The sequence below is a fragment of the Pleurodeles waltl genome, chromosome 6, assembly GCF_031143425.1.
Source record: "Pleurodeles waltl isolate 20211129_DDA chromosome 6, aPleWal1.hap1.20221129, whole genome shotgun sequence".
Taxonomy (NCBI): Eukaryota; Metazoa; Chordata; class Amphibia; order Caudata; family Salamandridae; genus Pleurodeles; species Pleurodeles waltl.
In genome coordinates this window covers 1,104,362,824-1,104,383,910 of record NC_090445.1, presented here as the reverse complement: position 1 = coordinate 1,104,383,910, position 21,087 = coordinate 1,104,362,824, and the positions used below count along the sequence as shown (strand labels likewise).

The window sequence follows — 21,087 nt, the reverse complement described above, 5'->3', positions numbered from 1 at the left end:
AGGTATCTTCCAAGAATTCGTTTCCCTTTAGCTTTCTCTTCGTGATTAGAGTCTTAACGAAATAAACTTTAGAGAAAATATTAGGAGCAGACGTGTTCGGCTCCTTGTTAGCTGCACTGTCTTAGAGGGAATCTCTAACATTCTCTGATTTATCATTTGTGTCAGTACAAGTTAAACTTTGACCTTAGTATTGGCTTCATAGGTGCCCGAAACACTCTAGTGTCTGCACACCAAATATTCTTTGTACTCATAAAGTTAAGACATGCTTTTTCAAATTTATGGCCAACAAAACATCTATATGCAATACAATACAAAAACAAGTATTATTAAGAACATTATTATTGAAGTCTCTTTATTAAATGAGCACATGCGTTTAACACACTATTTCTGGTCAATGTTACTGTACGCTCCAAAACAGCAGAATCTAAGGGGCAGATTTAAGAGCCCCTAGCGCCTCCTTGCGCCACATTAGCCTCATTTTGTTGACACTAATGTGGCCCAACAGGGCCAAAATCGCTGCACCAAATTTACAAAGTGGCGCAGTGCATGCATTGCACCACTTTGTAACCCTTTTCGCTACATTATGCCTGTGCCAGGCATAATGTATGCAAAGGGGGCATTTCTCTGTTAGGGGGACGAAAAAATGGTGCAAAGAAATCTAAGAGATTTCTTTGTGGCATTTTTTTCGGCACTCGTAACACCTGCTCAGAGGAGGTGTTAAAAGGAGGCACACCATTGTTTACAGTGGGCCTCAATAAGCTTTGCAGGATTATCGAAAACATTTTGACGCTAATCCTGCAAATCTCCAAACTAGCGTAAAAATGTTTGACGCTAGTTCCCTAACTACCGCCATGGTGTGCCATATCTTAGATACAGCGCACACATGGTGGTGTTAGGTGTGCTAAAGGGTGCAGCAAAAGTGGCGCTGCACTAGCTGCAGCGCCACTTTTCTTAAATCTGGCCCTAAATGTCTTTTTTTCATGTGCCTTCCATATGTAATAGTGCCACAATCCTAACATTATACATGTATAGTCTGTATTAGAACAGACAAATAAAAATTGTGATCCATATAATAGAATACATTTTCTATTTGGAAATTTAAGCATTGTTTTTTCTTTCTGTGGAAGTGTGAAAAGAAAATCAATGAACATTAATTAAAAAAATTAAATTGATAGGGAATGCGTTTTAAAAAAAATGCATAACTCTATTACTGCACAGGCACATTTCTTTGCAATGTAGAGTTTCATAATTTCACTAGATTCACTAAGTCCTTACTTTACATAAAATTACAATTCACATTACTATTCTGTACGTCTGCTCAACCTTCTTTAATACTTTGAAAAAGTGTGGGGTATTGTTTATTGTTCTGCGCAACTTGTACCTGGTTCAGGCAGGTGTAAGTTTATGACTGCAAATAACACTTCTAAATGAACTGGAAATGTTTGTGAATACCCGCAAACTTGGGTGTTAGACTCCTTTCCATTACATTTCACGATCACCTCTTGACCACACACAACTACTCGTGCAGGATGCAATAATAACATATATAGGAAGTAAGATTACAAGACAAAAATGAGGGGGAAGAGCAAATAGAGAAAGGACAATAATGAGAAAGCAAGGAAGAAAACAATCAAGAAAAAGAATGAACAGGAAAATAATTCAGAAAAGATCACAAGAATAGATAAAGAATAGAGTGAAAGAAGAAAATGAATTAAAAGTGTGGTGAGAAATGCAAAATAGATGAGTTGTGATTGAAATGGATGACAAAGCAGCTATAGTTGGCTGTTTACTATTTACAATTCTGTAGTTTTTCCTTCACTTACACAGTTGTCCACACTGGTTTTGGCCGGACGGACCACGGGGATATTACACTAGTGGGTAGGGCTTGGCGGTAGTGGAAGGAGTCATTATGAATATACCTAGTGGAGAACTCCTCTAATCCTGTCAGCACAGAAAAGGCAGCATAGTGGGAGAGCAGGTGTTTTCAATGTTTTTAATTCTGTGCCCACCTAGTGGGTAAATAAAAGTATCAGGCCCTCCCTCAGAATTTTTCACAGTTATCCTATCAAGTTGGTAATGTTTAAATATATCTAGACTTATTTAAACATTGCAGTTAAGTTCTGTTACCTTTTTTTTAAAATGCAATAAATGTTTTTCTGCTTAAAACAAACCATTGTTATCTGCATAACGCTTCTTTTGGCTTGAGCCTGGCATCCCCTGGCATCACTTGAGGCCCCTTTCCCCCAGTTTGAAGGCCACAGTGGTAGAGGAAGGATTTGCCATGAATATCTGTGGTAGAGAATACACAACTACTTCCACAGACTATTAGCCTAGCCAGTGATGTGATAAGACAGCTCACTGGGCGGGAATTAGTTTAGTGGTAGAGGAAACAGTTGCCAGGAATATCTGTGGCAGAGAATACACAAATGCTTCCCCTGACCTGCAGCCGAGGCAGTCCTGTCATAAGACAGCTCATTGGGTGGGAGTTCATCCTGTTGATTTCTTTGTGAACAAATTGAATTATCCTTCTAAGACCATAAATTGAAGTACCTTCGAGAAACATCATGGCAGCATGAGAACAGCGTCAGGATTGGCCTGAGCTCCCTGGCCTTGCACTTCCTGTCAGACTGGGAGCCTGTGCTTGCTGTCTCCAAACCGGCAATACAGTGCTGGGTTGGAGAAAGCTCAATGCGCATGTGTGTTTGGCCATCCTGAGACGGGTGGCCAAACACACATCTGCATTGAGGGAAGTGCACACCTCTCCCCATCCTCCCTGTCACCCCCATGGCCCGCCCCTTTAGAAATAAAACAATAATACACATTGATTATTATAATTTTATTTTTAAAGTTTTGGAGCTGGCGGGGTGGGGGGTGACGCTCCACCATATAGGAGCCACTGCTGATATTATCCATACATTATTTTCATTAATATTAGCCATAGTTTTCAGAATAATTATTTCTAAACCCACAAGATAAATTTTCTCAAGCCAGAGAATGGAAGGTAGTGGCTGTTGTTTTCCTTAAAAGCTGCTCACCAGCTGAGGTCCCACTGAGCTGCGTTCAATACCCAGTATAAACGCTTGAAAGGCTTGACTGAGAAGGGTAGGGAGGAGGGACCTAGAAAAGGGAAGGGTACATAATACAAAGTAAGCAGCGACAAAGAGAGGCTGTGAGATAAAAAAAATCGAGAAGTTAGAAGACTTCCGAAAAAAAGTTATAAATGAAAGAATTCTTTTTTAAAAACGTATTTTTAATTCTTATCATTCCTGTCTTCCACTGACTATAGTTTATAATTATTTTGCTCTATAATTGCTGATTTTATATGTGAGTTGTATTCTTCTAACTCGGTTTTGCTTAACACAGTCTATGTTGTATTATTCAGTAAAGAAATTTGTGTAGCGCTCAGTCAAACAATCCTACGATTAACATGCAACGCTAATCAGACAACGTGGTTCTATAACTGTCAAAGTATTGTAGCTGGGAAAATAAAATATAGAATCCATAATCTGTTCGTTGTATTTCAATTCTTCTTAATTCAAATAACCATATATCGATTTTCACAGTAGCACACTTCCAACGCCAGTTTCTCCGTTGTACTCTACGGAACAAATATAAGTTCTTATCAGTGCTGTACTCAAGATAGCAGAACTGCCCGAGTTCTGACTGACAGCAAACAGTACATCATTTATCCAAAAAAGCACACAGCTTCAAGATTTTTCGTAGGAGCCCATGGACGGTATATGCTGTGGTTGTCGAATAATAAACGTAGGCCTGATTCCCACTCATGCTGTTTTGCTTCACCATCCCACACTTTCTGTCTCATCACACCATCTTTGCAAGTCCTTTATCCCTGCTTTCTCTGTTTTTTTACTGTTTACCATCGTTCGTTTCCAGCTTCTTGCCTTCCATTTTCTTCCTTTCTAGCTCCTCACTGGGTCAAAGTCTCATGATAAAATAAATAAATCCTGGTTACCAAAAAAGAGTGCCAGCGTCTGCCACCTGCCACCACCAACACAAATAAAGCACTGGCATCAGGGATGTCCAACTTTTTCCAGCAGGGTGGGATCCATACCAAATTTTCAGAAGTAGCACTGACTGACAAAACTTTCCTTTTTGGAATAATTGAGGTAAATTAATCTAAAATGTAAAATCTGGAATGGATCCAGAATTAATTAAGCAACGTTAGACACCCCTACCAACCAGAGTAACTAGGGGTGGAAAATATCCGACATCCCTCCTTCTGCATCCTTGTGACATTTTGCAGCTCATTCGATTGTTTCCCTGCATTTGCCAGATCACACTAGTTTGATTCAGCAGCCGATGTTCAGCGTTCCCAGCCGGGGACACATATCAGTTTTCTGTTCTGTGTATGAAATTGATACAATGCAAGATTTATTCGATGCCACCTCTTTGCTAATAGATGTTTGATATTGTTTTGCTGTTTGAAGCCCCCTTGTGGACCATAGGCTGTACAAAAGGGTGAGTTTAGATGCTGCTAGTCAGTATAATCTCTTTATTTTTTTATATAAATAAGTTGCTTGGTGCCTGCTTGCATGGGGCTACTACGGCCCATGGACTCCCACGAGATTCATTTTCCTGAATGACGGCAGTAGTAAAACATAACTAACACTTTTTTTTACAAATACTAACCCTGCTGTTCCTCAATAACGAGCAGCAGAGTGCAGTTGTTGAAAATAATGCATGTTAGTGAGCGACATCCAAGGTTGCAGATACCGCCACTGGGCATGCTCTGGAAGTGGTGGAAGAAACTGTCTTTGCACAAAAAAACACACAGCTTCACTCCGGAAGCTCTTTGCAGCTTGAATGGGTCAGCTCTGATAGCAACAGCTCAGGTTCCTTTATACTTGGAGACATCACACAGTTGTCCCCCGCTACAATACAAACTAATTCAAATGTACATCAAATCTTGCTTAAAGACTGAGCAGTAGCTAGAATAGATCTACTTTGTGATTACTAGTAAATCTTTCAACAGTTTTAAATACATTTAAATTAAAATGCTAATTCAGCAAATCCAAGAGAAATTCGCCTCCACTTTTGTTCAAGCTAGCCGTTGTATACCATTTTGAAGTCAAAATCAAATGTTTTGGGTTGCATACCTTGCAATGTTACCTCATCCATGGCCTTGGAATCTGCTGACATTTGATTGGCAGAAACTATGCAGCACTTTCACGGCCTTCCGCTGAGTCTGTGATCTGCGAAGGGGATATGAGCACCATCCAGATGGATGGCAAACACCATAGTTTCTAAAAAAAAAGCACCTCAAAGTCGCTGTAAGGCCTAAAGAGATGCAGTTGTAGGCCTGCGGTTTTCTACAAGACTTTGTTTCCAACATACGTTGTCTCAAACACCATTGTAGGAATTACAATTATATACAGTCTACAAACTTTTCCCCACAAATTACGATCACAAACACCATGTGTTAACAAATGATTGGTGACCTTAAACAAGTAAATAAAAATATGGTATAATACACTAATAGTCTTATAGTCCACTACAGTGGATTAAAATCATGAGTTATGTCTCTTCTTGTAGTGAATAGGGGCTGGAATTTAGAAACACAAGTGGAGAAACAATATAATCAGGTACAGGAACACAGACAAGTACTGGCATCAGAATGACAGTAGGCTGTCTCACTACCTCATTGCTATGCTCTGTGCATCCAACAAGACAACAAAAAAATTCAGTAAACCATTATAAGTTAATTGAAGGTAAAACAATAAAACATCAGAAAAGAAACACGCAATAGAAGTACAGTAACTAAGACAATCAGTTACGTTTGCATAAAAATTATTAGCATTTTTAAGACATAATTTACTCCTAGGTATATAATCTAAGGATGTGTAATTTAGGATGGTGTCCAAGTGCGCCAAACAGGAAAAAAAACTCCAGACTTCCCATTCAAGAGTAGGGCTTTGAGGGAACCTATGCATGCTACAGAGACAAAGACCCCGGGAATGATACCATCATACCTTGCATGGTGTATGCACTTCTAGAAAAGCTTGCTGAGAGAAATCATCATTGGATATATCCGCTTATGCATTATGTATGTTTGCTTGATTTTCTATGCTCAAGAGATGATAATATTGAATGTGCAAGAAATTGAAATGCTTGTAGACTGCAATGTATATGATAAAATGTGTGCTGTTAGTAAATGCATGAAAAACCTCATTTTTCAGGATGTCCCGCTGGAGGCCTATTGCACAGTGTGGATGGAGTCTTGAGTTGAACTCAATGAGTGGAAGTCTTTGCAACTTTGTTCTGTGTCTGCTGGGCTTTGCTTCCCAGGTGTAGAACATTTACATTCAATTCTAAGCACTCACAATAAGAATCCAGCATTACCAAAAATAATGAGCAGGCCTTGTGTGAAGTCAACCCATGCAAGTAGCATATTTATAGCTGCTGGATAGATTCGATGGATAACCAAAGGCAATTTCAGTTTTGCGAAAATGGATGATTTTTGTTCACAGAGGCATTGCTGCAAATCACAGTTATGAGCATACATAAAGATATAAATTACATTCCTATGTCTGACTACCGAGAATGTGATTTTGGGTCAATATGCTCTGAAAGCAGTGGGGCTGTTTTTCAAATCTTTTTTTCCAGTGTGCCAAGGAAAGAGGTCCCACATCGCATAGCTCACATACAGAGTAATGTAAACAGAATGTAATCTCAAAATTTACCGCATACAGCTCATTCATTCATTACACACAAATAGTTCTGAACTAGTTCAGGAGGTGTCGACCGAGGTGAATGTCACAGGAGTGGCCAGGTAAATCCACTGTAAATAGAATAAGTAAACACTCACATATTGTCCAGATATTTCTGCAAAAAATTAATAAATCCATACTTTAAAAAAACCAATGCCACTGCAGATATTGTAAAATAAAATAAAAATCGCTTTCTGAGTGCTCAAGTAAGATACCACTCCATTTGCTAGATCTGGGTGGCAGTGTGTTGCCAGTGTGTTTTTTATTTGTAGTAGTCTATGTAGGAACATGATTGCGGCCAAATTTAAGAAAAGTGGCGCTGCACCCAGTGCAGCGCCACTTTTCTAGCACCCTTTAGCACCCCCTAACGCCACTATGTGTGCGGCATATCTAAGATATGGCGCACCACGGCTGTATTTAGGTAGTTAGTGTCAACATTTTTGACGCTAATTCAAAGCTTTGCAGGATTAGCGTGAAAAAAATTGACGCTAATCCTGCTAATTCCATTGAGGCCCATTGTAAACAAAATAGTGTGCCTCCTTTTAACGCGTGCTCTGAGCACGCATTAAAAGTGCAGAAAAAAATGACACAAGAAAATCTCTTAGATTTCTTTGCGCCATTTCTTCGGCCACCCTAACAGGGGAACGTCCCCTTTGCATACATTATGCCTGGCGCAGGCATAATGTAGCGCAAAGGGTTACAAAGTGGTACAATTTGGGGTGGTGATTTCGGTGTGTCACTGTGGCGCAAGGAGGTGCTAGGGTCTCCTAAATCTGCCCCTTGGGGTTTTTTGTGTGAATCTCATAGGTGCACTCCAAACTGGTTGCAGCGAACTTATGTCTGTGCTAAAGTGTGGCATGTTGCAGAGAAATGTTGGAAGCATAAGGTTCATATTACATATAGCTGCCAGTATTACCTTGTTGAGATGACATTTTTAGGCAAGTGGTTATGTATTATGAAGAAAGAAGGATACTCTTCCCAGGATTGTCAGGAGAGCATGCCAAGCATAACCATACATGCCAGAGTAAGGGGTTCACTACGAAGCAAACATGGTGCAACTCGAGGATAGACACAGGTAGTGTGTTTAAGGAGTCCACTCAGACGCGGGATTGCAAAACTCAGGTATAGCCGGAACCTCTGCCAGTGGTGTAACAAAGGCCCCTGCGGTGCGGGGCTTCCCCTCAGCACAATACACTGGGCACGGACGGAAGGCACCTGGCTGGGTGCAGGGGGAGGGAGCCCTCTCCAGGTAGTATGTAAAGTATGTAAAAGAGGCGGGCCATGGGGTTGTGACTAGCACAAAGGGGGAGTGTTGTGTACTCCTCTCAGTGCGCATGCATGTTTGGCTGGCCATCTTGGGGCGCACAAACATACATGCGCACTGTGCTGTCTCCAACCCGGCAACGCAGTCACCTAATGCTGCTTTCATGTTGGCAGCAGCATGAAAGCAGTAGTAGGATTGGACACAGGGCAGGCGGAGAGCCTGTTCCTGCAATCGAGGACGGAAGAGCAGCACAGCAATCACGGTAAGTTTTTAAAAAAAATTATTATATTTTCTTTTTTTTTCTCCTCCCTTCCCCCCACCGCCATGTGCAGCCCCACCCCTTTTTCCTCCAGCGAGCTGCATGCGTTCCATGCTCTCTCAGAAGACATATAACAGTCTGGCTGTCAAAATGACAGCCTCAACTCAAACCTTGACTCAATTTAAAACGTTTTTAAGGACATGACTTCTTTTAGGATGAATCAATTTGTGCAATAGGAATGATTATAATTTAATTTGTGACAATGCAGATATATTTTTATGTGCTTCCTTAGTGTGACACCTGCAGAGCACCAAACAATTGATTTTACAGTTTACACTTTATAAGTGCAATTAACATAACCATAAGTAAAATGTTTCACTCACAACCAGGCAAATATAATCCAGATGGTGAGATATTTACAGTGCCCTCATTTCCTCTGTTATATTACTCACTTTCTAATGGGTACATAGCTCTATTGTATAAACAGTTAATTGAATTCATCAGTAGCATTGGCTGTATCACAGAAACCGGTTTTGTGCCCACGGTATTAGAATATGTTGACAAGAAAAGCTGCTAGGGTTTCAAGTCAGAGACCTTTGTTGTGATATTCAAATGCCTTTTGGGGGTGTCATCTTGTTTTTCTACAATTGAACTAGTTAGACTAAGACACCTGAAATCAATGATATGCGTGGGGAAAAGTTCAGGACTGGAGACATTGGAAGCAGGAGGCACTTGGAGGGGGTGCCCGGAGGACTACAGCCCCCAACATTCCTAGTGGCAGGAGCAGCGGTGGTGCGCGCCATCGGACGCTTTTCAGTAGCAGCACCTCCCACTGCGCGTTTGGAAGCAGGAGGCACTTGAGACCAGAGGGGGGGTCCGGAGGACTACAGTCCCCAACATTCCTAGCGGCAGGAGCCGCTGTGGTGCACGCCATCAGGTGCTTTTAAGTGACAGGCTTCCCGCTGGGCAGTTGGAACCAGGAGGCACTTGAGACCGAAGGGGGACCCGGAGGACTACATCCCCCAACATTCCTAGCGGCAGGAGTCACAGTGGTGCGCCTCATTGGGCACCTTTCAATGGCAGCGCCTCGCACAGTGCGGTTGGAAGCAGGAGGCTTTTGAGACCAGAGGGAGGCACGGAGGACTACAGCCCCCAACATTCCAAGCGGCAGGAGCCATTGCAGTGTGTGTTTTTGGGGGCTTTACAGTGGCAGTGCCTCCCGCTGCGCGGGCAAAGACTGGGCCAAGAGCAGGCCCATCATCACCCTCATCAGCATGGTGAGTCTGGGCTGGCCCACCTCCCTAACATGGTTAAAGCATCCCCGCATTCACAGTAAGTGACATTCCATTCAATACCTGCGTTTGAAGTATACAATCACCAACAGCCAGTGGCACCATAAGAGTTGAAACTATTATACTATTTATGCTTCTGGAATTTGGGAAAGATGGGCAAACGAAAGACAGTAACAACACAGGACAGCTTCAAAGGCAACAGTACACTAGACGACTTCCTACAAAAGGCGGTTGGAGCCAAAGAAAAGAAGATCGAATCTGCGGAACGACATCTGTCCATTGTAGCTTCCCCAGCCATCTCCGCTTTCCCATCCTTGGCACCATTGCCACTCTAACTAGTGACGAGGCTGAATCAACAAGAAAATAAGCAAAAGGGTTGCCAGGAGATTTTGGCTACTTATCTGCCTGATTCACATATGGTAGAGCTTCCATCGGATCCACTGGGTCCTTTGGCTGTTGTATCAGAGATCCCAACAGTCAAAGGGAAAAGAATCCAAGGTTAAAATTCTTCAAAGAACAAACATGTCTGTACAGTTGGCCCCCCTGGTACTGGATCTGAAAGTTGATTGTTAGAGCGGGTCCAGGGAGACTCTGCCGATTCAGCTGCCTTAATAACGGAGCACATAGTGGAGGAATTAGCAAAGAGATTACATCCCATAGAGGCTCGGCTAAGAAACATTGAAGAGGAATTAGGGGAGGTTTTTCAATTAATTAAGTCCAATGACTCAGTTTCCACAATAACCTCTTTACAATCCCTGTCCCAGGGCAATCTTATGTTGTCCAAGTCACACAATGAACCTCCGCTATGCCAAGAAGGAAACTCTACACTTGGCCCGTAAAATCGTTACAGCCGGAGAGAGCAAGTCCGCCAGCAATGACTTTGATGGATGCTCCAGCCAAACTTTGGGGGATTGCTACTCTGGATATATGGCTATAAATAATACAAGAGGATATAGCACCAACTCTGTGATTAAGGTCAATGGGGCGACTTCCAACTGTCAGGCTGGAAAAATTCAGAAGTTGACAAGAAATAGTGGCAGACCTCTTGGGGTGTTACATCTCCCCCCGGAGGCCTGCCCATATGTGGCCGTGTCCACCAATGTACCGAGATTACAACCAAATAGTCTAGAGACTTACACAGAACTGAAAAATAAGGTTATTCATTGGTTATATGTCAATGCTAACTTTCCATTTTCAATGGCCTCTTCAATATTAATGGTGAGGAGGGTGGGATGGGTGGGTTTGCTGAAGAAGTTCAGTGAAGGGGGTTGTATTGTCGCAAATTTTAACCCAGCTGTTATAAACAATCAGATTTTTCTAAATTGTAGCAAAGTCGGCCCACTGCCCAGGGGGCTTCTTCTGTGCAGACTTGCAGCCCTTTACCCCCATGGAGGCGCTTCTTTTACTAAGGGGCTGGAAATAGGCCCAAGCAGCCCTGTTAATCTCTTTGTCCGAAACAAAGATTCCCCTTCTCAACAGTCTGTGTGCATGCCAATTCCATCCACTTTGTCTGAAGTGGATTGACTCAAAGATGGGGATAAGCATGGTCTACTAGAAGAACGGGGGGGTCGATGGTAGCCCACAATATACTCGATGGCCCTAGCTCTGGTGATATATGGCTTGAGGCGGTAACAATGCAAAACCAATCATAAGTAGATGGCTGAGAAGTTAGTTAACATTATTAGTTGGAACGTAGCAGGACTTGAAGTCAAATTGTCCATTCCAGAATGGGGGTGTTTTATAGATGAGCACATGATCTGTGTATTCCAGGAAACGCTGTCCATGGAACCTAAGTATATACCAGGGTATAAGAGCTGCTGGGTCCAGCAAATAGGGTGTCCTCTGGCAGACCCTCAGGGGGCAGACTAATCTGGATCAGTGGCTCCCTTAAATGTCAAGTGAGCGAATTGGAGATGGGTGTCCTGATTTACAGGGCCTATTGGTAAACATCTATAGCAGGAGCGCTGGAAGTAGCCGTAAATCAGACGTTTTAAGTGCCCTGGACAATCTGTTAGCTAGCAGAAATAACACCCATTACATTATGTTTGCTGGAGATTCCAACACTACATTTGAGCCGTATTCATTGGCACAGGAGCTTTATCAGGAAGAGGATAGTTTTTGAGGCATCCCGCAACTATTGAAGAGCAATGGACATAGACTGACTAGAGCTGCACTCCAAATTGTAAACATCACACCAGCACACGGCCTCTGAGTATGTAATGGGTGCTGTCACTCTGATATAAATTCCTCTCCTACATTTAGACAAGAGACTTGTAGGAGTCATATTGACTACCTCCTACTATATATACGCCTATGGGGACATATGGTAGGTTTACCAGTGGTGGAGCACGAGGACAGCGACCATGACCCACTGATATTTGTTACTAGGAGTTTGCTACCTGTAATTGGGGCCCCTGCTTCCAGGGAACTAGACCAGCATATCATTATGACAAACAACAGATGGAATGGTAAGTGAGAAACTATTAAATCCTCCCTGTATGCCATTCCAACCTTGTATGGACTACTGCCAAACCAAATAGAACTTATGCGCCAATTTTGGCAGGATGAGGGAAGGATATTGGTTGAGCACTTAAAACTGCTAGATTGCCTGAGGGAGCTATTTGGTAAAGAGTCCATGGGCAACTTGAGAAATAACCGGAAAGATAGGTGGTTTAACAGATCTTGCAGAGAAGCTAAAAACAGGCTGCTGAGGCTCCTCAGAAGGGGGAACAGAGATTCAATTAAACAATTGAGGAAAATGTATAGGCTGGAGCTATCAAGGCATGAAGAAGCTGTGAAGAAAAGTGCTGGCTAGCCCTCTTAGAGGCAGCAAGAAATAAGGATGCTAGTAAGTTCTGGAAATTGGTTTAAAATGGAAGTGAGGAATCCCAACCCTTGAATGGGGCATCAATCCTTCCTGATGAGTGGGTCAAACATTTCAGTTCTCTCTGCTCTGGGAGCGATGAGCTAGTCCTCTTAGTGAAGAAAGAGAGTTTTCCCCCATTCAAGTTCTCCTTCATTGAGACCAAGGTAGCAATATCTTCCCTCAGATGGGGTAAAGCTCCCGGCCTAGACAAGATACCGGGTGACCTCTATAAATCAAACCTTGATATTTGGAGACCTTACATTAATAAAGTTTGTAATGCAGTGACTGCAGGTGCATCCATCCCTTGCACATGGAAAGGGGCAGAAATAGTTCCCCTGTATGAAAAGGGAAATCCTAGCAATCCATCCAACTATCAGCCAATAGCAATAAGCCCGTTAGATAACCTTCCAAAAATCTTTGCAAAACAGATTTTGAAACGTTTGGAGGAGTGGATTGAAGAGAGTGACGCCATCTCGAGTTTGCATGCAGGATTTAGGCCCGCAGTTAGTACAATTGATCAAGTGTTGAGGTTTATGGCAATCAGATGGAAGACAGTGGATATCGGTGGAGGGAGCTTATATGTTGTTTCATTGATCTTCGAGCAGCCTTTGATCTGGTTCCCAGATATAAGCTTTGGTATACAATGAGTAAAATGGGAGTTCCTAGCGGACTCTTGGACTTAATTGTTCAACTCCACAAAGGGACGTTTACGAGAATTAGATGTGTCAGGGACAGTGAACTGACAGACCCAGTTACTATTGAGAAGGGGGTGCAGCAAGGCTGTGTCCTTGCCCCTACCCTCTTTCTCTTATACCTAAACAACTGTATTAAGTATTTAAACAACTGTGTAAATGATTCACCATGGCTGACCGTTCGGAAAATTCTGGGATTGTTCTCTTCCAACGATACCATTATCATTGTAAAATCACCCATGGGACTCCAAAATCTAGTCAACCAATTTTGTCTGTTTGGCAAAAACGTTTAACTTGAGGTCAATGTCGGAAAAAAAAATTATGATTTGTTCTCAGGGGAAGAAAAAGATGAGCGCTATTGTAACAATGAATTCTATCATCCTGGAAAGAGTCAATGTGATTGATTATTTGGGGATTAGACTGATAGATTCTGGCAAATGGGACGCACACATTAACAAAAGTGCACATGTAATATGTCATAGAGGAGGGACTCCGGACAGCAAAGCTAAAACTGCTGTAAGTCCACCATTAAACCCTGTAATGGAAGCATACAAGGCCCAGGTCAGGGGAGCTGTCCTATATGGGGGTTTCAATAGCCAGTTGAATATATTACAATCTAACTAAAATAATTTTATTAAATACATTGCAAGGCTAGGAAGGGCACCCAGCTAGTACCTTTGAAGACTAGGGGCCTGATTACAATGTTGGAGGAGGTGTTAATCCGTCCCAAATGTGACTGATATACCACCAGCCGTATTACGACTTCCATAGGATATAATGGACTCGTAATACGGCTGGTGGTATATCCATCACATTTGGGACGGATTAACACCTTCCGCCAAAGTTGTAATCAGGCCCTAGATCTTAGGCTAAATAACATTGTAGACCATGTAACCCTGAAACCACTTTTATATTGGATCCAGCTCTGAAAGACAGAGAAATTGGAGCCTTATAGTAAGGAAAATAGAGATTTACTTAGGAGCTTGAGTTGCTTGGGTAGGGTCAAAAGCCTGCGGGAAATTAAATCGGCTTGGACCGATTTGGGTTTCCCCCAGTTCTGGGGGGAACCCTGAATCGATCCCGGCTGAGACGACCAAGCTTATCAAACAAAGTTACTGGAGGAGGGTACATGATCAGATTTCTCAGAGGAGCAGGTTGGGTCATTTGACGATAGAATGTTTGTCTGTCAAACAGGAGCCTTTAGCTGAACATTTCTTTGACCTGACCATACCTGCCCATGTCTGTTCCACAGTTCTCCACTTTAGATACGGCACCCTACCAGTTAATGCTTTTACTGCTCTATGGTTGACAAACAGCACGGAAGATAACATATGTAAACTGTACCAATTAGGTGTGGAATCAATTGAACATTTCCTCTTTTTTTGTCCCAAATATATGATATCCAAGAAAAAATAGATTATTCCACTTTGCAAAACCATGCTTCTATATGACCGTGCTAATGGATATAGAATTTGTAAAAGCGATACATCCACAGTGGTAGGAAGTGCAGTTTCAAAGTATCTGTCGGCTGCCTCTACCACCCGGCGCAGAGCCCTTAAAGCACTTGGATGGCACGGCTCAAACAAGAATCCCTGGACCGTGCTGGTTTAGAGCCCCTATAATATTTGGAAGGGGTTGCTCGGAAAAAGAGCTCATACTGCATATTTTGCACAAAGCATTCGGCTCAGCTTTAAAGTATAACATTTTAAAGTATATGGCCGAGGTGGGTTATAATATTAAGAATTCTTGTATTTACAATGCTTTGCACATGGTTAATAGTCCAGCCCTAAATAGGAATGTTGTTTATTCCGTTTCTAACTAAAGTGTATTTTTAGACCATAATAATCATAGCATACATTGATTGTCGAGTGTATATATATTTATATTGATGTTATAGGGTTGCACATTTTGGTTCTTTTGCTTTTATTAGTGCAGTTTTTAATTTGTTGGGACCTCGAACCTGGAGAGTTATCAAAGGAACGTGTATATTATTCTTAAGAAGTATTTTATGCTGGGGCCCTTTTAATTTTGTTTTTTTCTTGTTATGACTCTTGTTTGATTATGAGATTTTATGTTTCGATATGTCAGTTAAAAAACAAACAAACAAACAAACTGGAGACATTCTCTGTAATGAGCTAATTAGGTGGTCACCCTTATTGAAATACTGTGGCAATTATGGAAGAATCATTATATGGTCCAATATTATGCCATCAAGCATTTTGAATTTCACTGTTGGCATTGTAAAATATCACCAACCACTTTTACCATAAAGTAATCCACATGCCTTTGACTCTAATCTATAGGAAGAATGTGGCAACAGGAGCCCAATTCCAATAATGCATACACAATACTGCTTACTTGATATGGCTCATTACAAACTAAATAACACAACAAGAACCAGTCAGTTTGTGACAATAAAGAACCAAGTAAAGCAGTTATTACTGACTGAAGATAGCCACATGGCATAGCAGTTCAGTTAAAGTCTCAACAGGTACAATAACCTATTTTGAAACCTCCTGTACCTTTGTAATTTCAAATTCCACAGTGAGTCTTCAATTGTCTGATCTACTTTGTGGTAGGCGAATCAGTCAAACAATTCACTGTTTTAAAAATAATGTGTTCTGTTGTTCCGTATATGAATTTAAGGTAACTGCAGCAGTATGCAGTGACACCCATGGTCCCTTTGTTGCTTGATAAATGTGATTTGACACACTGGATATAGCAGCGTGCATAGGATGAACCTTGCCATTGAGCAAGTAGCATTTCAATTTGTGATCAGGGCATGCGTTATTATTTTCCTCTGTGATAACCATGTAGGAAAGTTCCTTACCATATGCTCAGGTGTCTTAATTGGTTTATCACTTATGCTGTTGAGCTTGTCGGCACCATTTTATATGGTCCATCAGCTTGGGCACTTCTATAAGGCAAGATTGCAGCGTTTGTTTTGTGACTCATTAGTGGTCATTTGAGGAACCTTTGCATTACTTGGTTCCCAAGGTCATTAATGGTAAGCAGGTGCAAAAGTACAAATACTCTTCCCCCAAAAAGGGTGTGATTTCAGTTCTCCAATCTGAGAGTGAGTACTAGAATTACTGAAGTGCTTCTGAATGGATGACAACCAATGGAGAAGGAATCTGCAAAAATTAATGCTTCAACTGGAGAGCACCTTTGGAGAGCAAGTGGAGAAGTATCTGTTCTATATAAGTCACCATGTTTTCTGCAAATATCACAGCAAATTCGGTCTCTGTAGATCACCAGTCGTTACTTGCATCTAATGTAAATTTAGCAAATGCACACCTTTATCAACACATACTAGGCTCATGCAGTGAGCCACAGACATCCCACAAGTACTCTAAAACTAAGCCGTCCATCTGGCTTCAAAAGTTTCATCCCTTACGCTCCCGATTCAGCCACTCTAGTCCTCTCTTAAAAACACTTCCCTAGCTTCCTAAATGAATCTGCACCATGTTTAAAGTGTTATGCACTGTACACAGTTCATTCTACAGTCCAATACACAAGTCTCATTAGGAACTGCCCTTCACAATCTCTTCATTCTGTCATTCAGAGATAGTTTTGAATCCCGAGATTTCACAGAGCCCATCTTAGTGATCATGTGTTTTTTACTATTCAGGTCTTACCCATGTGGAATCGGCAACGGCTATATTGAAGCAATGGAATTTTCTGTGCGATTGACCAACATCTGCCTAAATTATACATATGTTGCTGCTCTAAATATCTAGCTTATTGCGTCAGGTGAGGTAGGGGGTGCAAGTGCCCTCTATCATGTTTAAATTATAATCATTCACAGGCTGGCCAATGCACACCATAACCCTTAGCAAAACTGCTGTGAATTGGTGATGTTTCCTGCTTCCTCCAGTGTTACAGATACTGGGCTAGATTTAGAAGGCCCTTTTTGAAGCTTAATGCCACCTTGTAAATATGACCCCTTCACACACAGCACTTTGCGTGGAAGGGGCGTGCAATGGGTGTTACGGTGGGCGTGCCACAGCAACACCCATTGCATTTTGACGCTGCCCCAGATTTACAAGTTTTCGTAAACTTGAGGCAGCAGCAAAATCTATCACCACCCCAGGGGTGGCGTTAGTATGGCGCAATAAGGAGAAATTATTTTAGTTCTCCTCTTTTTTAGCTCTTTCTAGGTGTGCTGCTTTCTGCAACACACCTAGGAAGAGCAAAAGGCCATTGAAGATAGATTTTGAGCAGGAAGGTGTCCCTTCTGGCACAAAAACAATCTCCCTCGTAGCGATGCCATCTTTGCACCATGGTGCAAGGGAGGCTGTGTTGGCGCTCGCCAGTAAATTTAGCGCCGGCGCAGGGGAAAACACAGGGGGGCACCGTATTGATGTTAATGTGGCGCATCCCAGCATTTTTAAAATGACAGAGCGCGGCTCTGCCAAATTTGGAGCAGTGTTGTGGTCCGTAATTTTCTTGTAAATCTGGGCCACTGCATTCATTCTTGAGGGTCCCCAGAAAAATGAGAATTGACGAGACAGATAGGGAATACAACAACTCTATCAGGAATATCACTCCCAACAAAAGTGTTCGAGTGAAATATGAGAGATCCACAGGGTTCCCTTGGATCTTGCCATACCAAAGGAATTCATAACTCCTGTTACTGGCATCAGACTTACAAGAGCACTCAATATTGAGGCACTTATGCACAGCCCAAGCACAGAAGACTGGAGAAGAGGTAGAACTACCATCTCTAAGCTGAACAGGAAAAGTGCTGGTTTACGTACAACATATTTTTAACCATTAAGCTATGAGTGTGCTGAAAGGAGTCACATAATTTTGGGCATACTTCAAAGAGAAGAAATGCCACAAAATTTTCAAATTTAATCAAACTCTTTCCAGGTTGATCTAAAGTTAGGGACTGTAAGATGAAGCTAGCATTACATTGCTATGGATTAGAGGTACCTTGCCAATAATGGCACTAATCGAATGCCAATGGAGCGCTCCACCAAGTATTTTCAAATGCTGTGATTTTTTTGGTAAGCCTCTACTTTTAGCAAACAGGCTTCTAGATCTAGCCACTCTTTTTTACACAGTTGATCAAACGTGGCTGTATGTGAAATAGGTTATCCTTGCAATACGGCTTTTCTCCTGTCTCATATGATGTCCATTCTGACCTCGCTATAATCATCATCTTCAAAGTAGTACTCTAGGGGCATTTGCATTTAGTCTTTTAGTGCTGGTTCCCTGAACGGTATTTCCTTCATATACCATGTAAAGCTAAGTATTAAAGTCCAACATGAGCTTAACCTCAGCATGAGCAGATAGAAGCTGAGGGTTTTCAATGGTGTCTACAGCTGCTATCATCAAGGCTCTGGATAGTAAGAAAACATTGATTCTAGTGTCGCGTAGGCTCTCATTATCCTAATGAGACTACTGGATTTTTGGGTAGCAGCGTCGTTCTCAGTGTGGGGGACTAAGTCTAACCCACGGAGAAGGACCCTTGTCGCCCTCAATCCGGTTTTGCTCCGGCTAACTAGCAGTGCCTCATCTCTCCCAGAGGGAAGGGATGATTGGGCAGCCGAGCGCATGACATCTTAGGGCTTCTCAGGGAAGTCGTAGTCACTCAGATCCCAACCAGTTCTCTCATACCAAGTGTGGTCTCATATACAAATGACAGAGACAGTTTAAGTTTTACAGATTGATTTAATAAAACGACTGCATTTTAGATAACAAGGCGTGAGCCGCAATAACTAGAACCATACAACACAGTAGGATTGAAATAGTAACGAGCAGAGTGAAACATAGAAATAACGCTAGCATAGTGTTACTAGATTACGTTCCCTCTTCTAAGTTCTATTTTGAGCACAGCATGTTAAGCTCTAAGCTTGTCTTTCAAGTTCCCCAGGAGGACATCAACCCTCATACCTGAGCAAAGGCCTGTGGTCTGGATCAGCATCTGCAACAGGATAGTCAGCGTCTAGTTCTGGTTCCCTGGTCGGAATCTCCCTCTTACGTGTACTAGGACTAGGAAGTGTTTTTATAATTAACACGCCAGTGTTCTAAGAAACGTCCCTAAGTAAGAATGTGTACTTTCTACGAACCCTAAAAACTAAACTCCTACCACGTCTATCGGCAATGTACCAGACTGTATCCTTGACTGAAGCACAGAGCGAGCAAGAATGTATTGTTTGAGAACTCCGGTGCTGAAGTAAGCTAAACAGTGTGATAGAAGAAAATAAAACAAGACCGTGAAACTGGTTATTGAAAAATAACAGTGCGAGGCTGAATAAAATGCATCTAGAACAAAGTGCACAGAGGCCTAATGCTTTAAGCAAACGCGCAAAGGCTATATTAAAAATGGCTACACTACACCCTCCCCTGGTCGATAGAAAGTGGTTCTAATCGAAGCATAAAAAATGCCCTTTGTTAAAAAAAAACTAAAACCTTATATAATTTCAACAAGTCAAGAGGACACCAAAGCACAATAATCCTAAATTTAAAACTAAGCATGTGGCTAGGAGCCAAATTCATATAACAGTGTCAATTTAGACCAAATCCAATTCAAACGGTGGTCATTGAAAGCAGGAGGATCTCCACTTCGGCAGATGACAAGACCGGAAAATCCACGCCAAAGACTATTAAGGAGCAGGTGTGTTCCAGAGCCTCAGAACCAACCAAGGCGGCATCCTGTGCGGGGCCTGTTACCAAAATAATATCAACTTCCTCCAGGAAGGGTATTTCGTAATCAGCCTCTCGAAGCAAACGCAGCGCGCATGTCTGGGAATGAGCCCTCATCGGGAACATCAACAGATCAGCATCAACCACTGGGGGGCGTTGCCGTGAGAGACAGACGACTAGTGCATGTTCAAACGAGCACCAACGGCACCGAAACACGGGCTGCACACAATCCAAAACTGGTCTGAATGACAGAGACAAGTCCCACTCCAAATGTTCCAGGAGTGTTGCTCCGAAGTGCTGCATCGTGCGTTCACGACACAGCTGCGCTGTTGGGAGCGCCCACATTCGTTCTTGTTGCGGCGGGACAGCCATTGCGGAAAAACAACAGCAACAGCAAAACGCCGGCTAATAAAGCCAAAGTGATCGGAAATCCCCCCAAAATGCTTCCGAAAATTGAATGAATAGCCAAAGGTATCAAACCGAATATGGAAGAGAAGGTGTGAACAAAACCAACACCCACGGCTTTAAAAAAATGTGCCAATCCAGCTGTGCTGAACGCATTAAATATACGTCCCACGAGTTCACCAAAGTGGCTCGGAAAGTTGGTATTCAACAGGGACTGTATTTCTGCTGATGACCTTGCCACCTGAAGTGCGTAGGTCTCGCGCGCAGATGTAAGGGCCACATGCTTCTGAAACAATAAAGCCTTTAGTCTACTTAACTTGTCGAAATTCACCTTGGAAGTAGCAATGTGAGGCCAGATATCCGCTACCTCCCTTAATTTAGTGGGTGGAAACAACACATTCCCGCAGCAAGTAACAACCTTGGTGACCGAAACTACATAAATTATTCCGGCCCGCATGCCACAACAGTCTTCACTATTGAGGACGACGTAGCTGCTGTTTGAAAGCACCTGGAATGTGCGTTTAATCAAGGGGACTGGAACTCCCTTCAGATAGCAAGCCAAATTCGCAACCGAGGCATTACATGCCCCATGTAAGGACAGCTGCTTACAAATCATTGAATGGCTGACAGAAGTCTCGCATTCACTACCGCTAAGAAAAACCTCTCTCATGCCATTAAGACATTTGTACAAGAAGGGAAGTTCCCACACCTCATGTATATAACTATCTCCCAGCTTTTCATATCTGCCTACCGGAACATGTTTTAAACAAGATGTGAATTGTAATGTAGACATAGGCAGATTAATAACCCTGTGTATCAACCATTCAGCTGAGGGAATCTCGGCCACAGTAAAAGGCAATCTTTCCAATTTTTCAATGTTAAGCATGACATAAGTCGCCTCCTTCTTAGCCATCAGTTGTTGTTGAC

General features: G+C 42.3%; 1 protein-coding gene across 9 annotated transcripts in view; it reads left to right on the top strand.

The window, feature by feature from the left end:
- Positions 1 to 21,087, top strand: part of CAMTA1 (calmodulin binding transcription activator 1) — a 2,488,613-nt gene that overhangs the window by 2,444,763 nt on the left and 22,763 nt on the right. For 3 of the 9 annotated variants that reach the window (XM_069240214.1, XM_069240210.1, XM_069240216.1), the window contains one exon: positions 4,449 to 4,479. The exons of the other annotated variants lie outside the window; for them this stretch is intronic. In XM_069240214.1, coding sequence (XP_069096315.1) covers positions 4,449 to 4,479 — 31 coding nt within the window. The remainder of the gene's footprint in view (positions 1 to 4,448; positions 4,480 to 21,087) is intronic. 9 annotated transcript variants of the gene reach the window in all.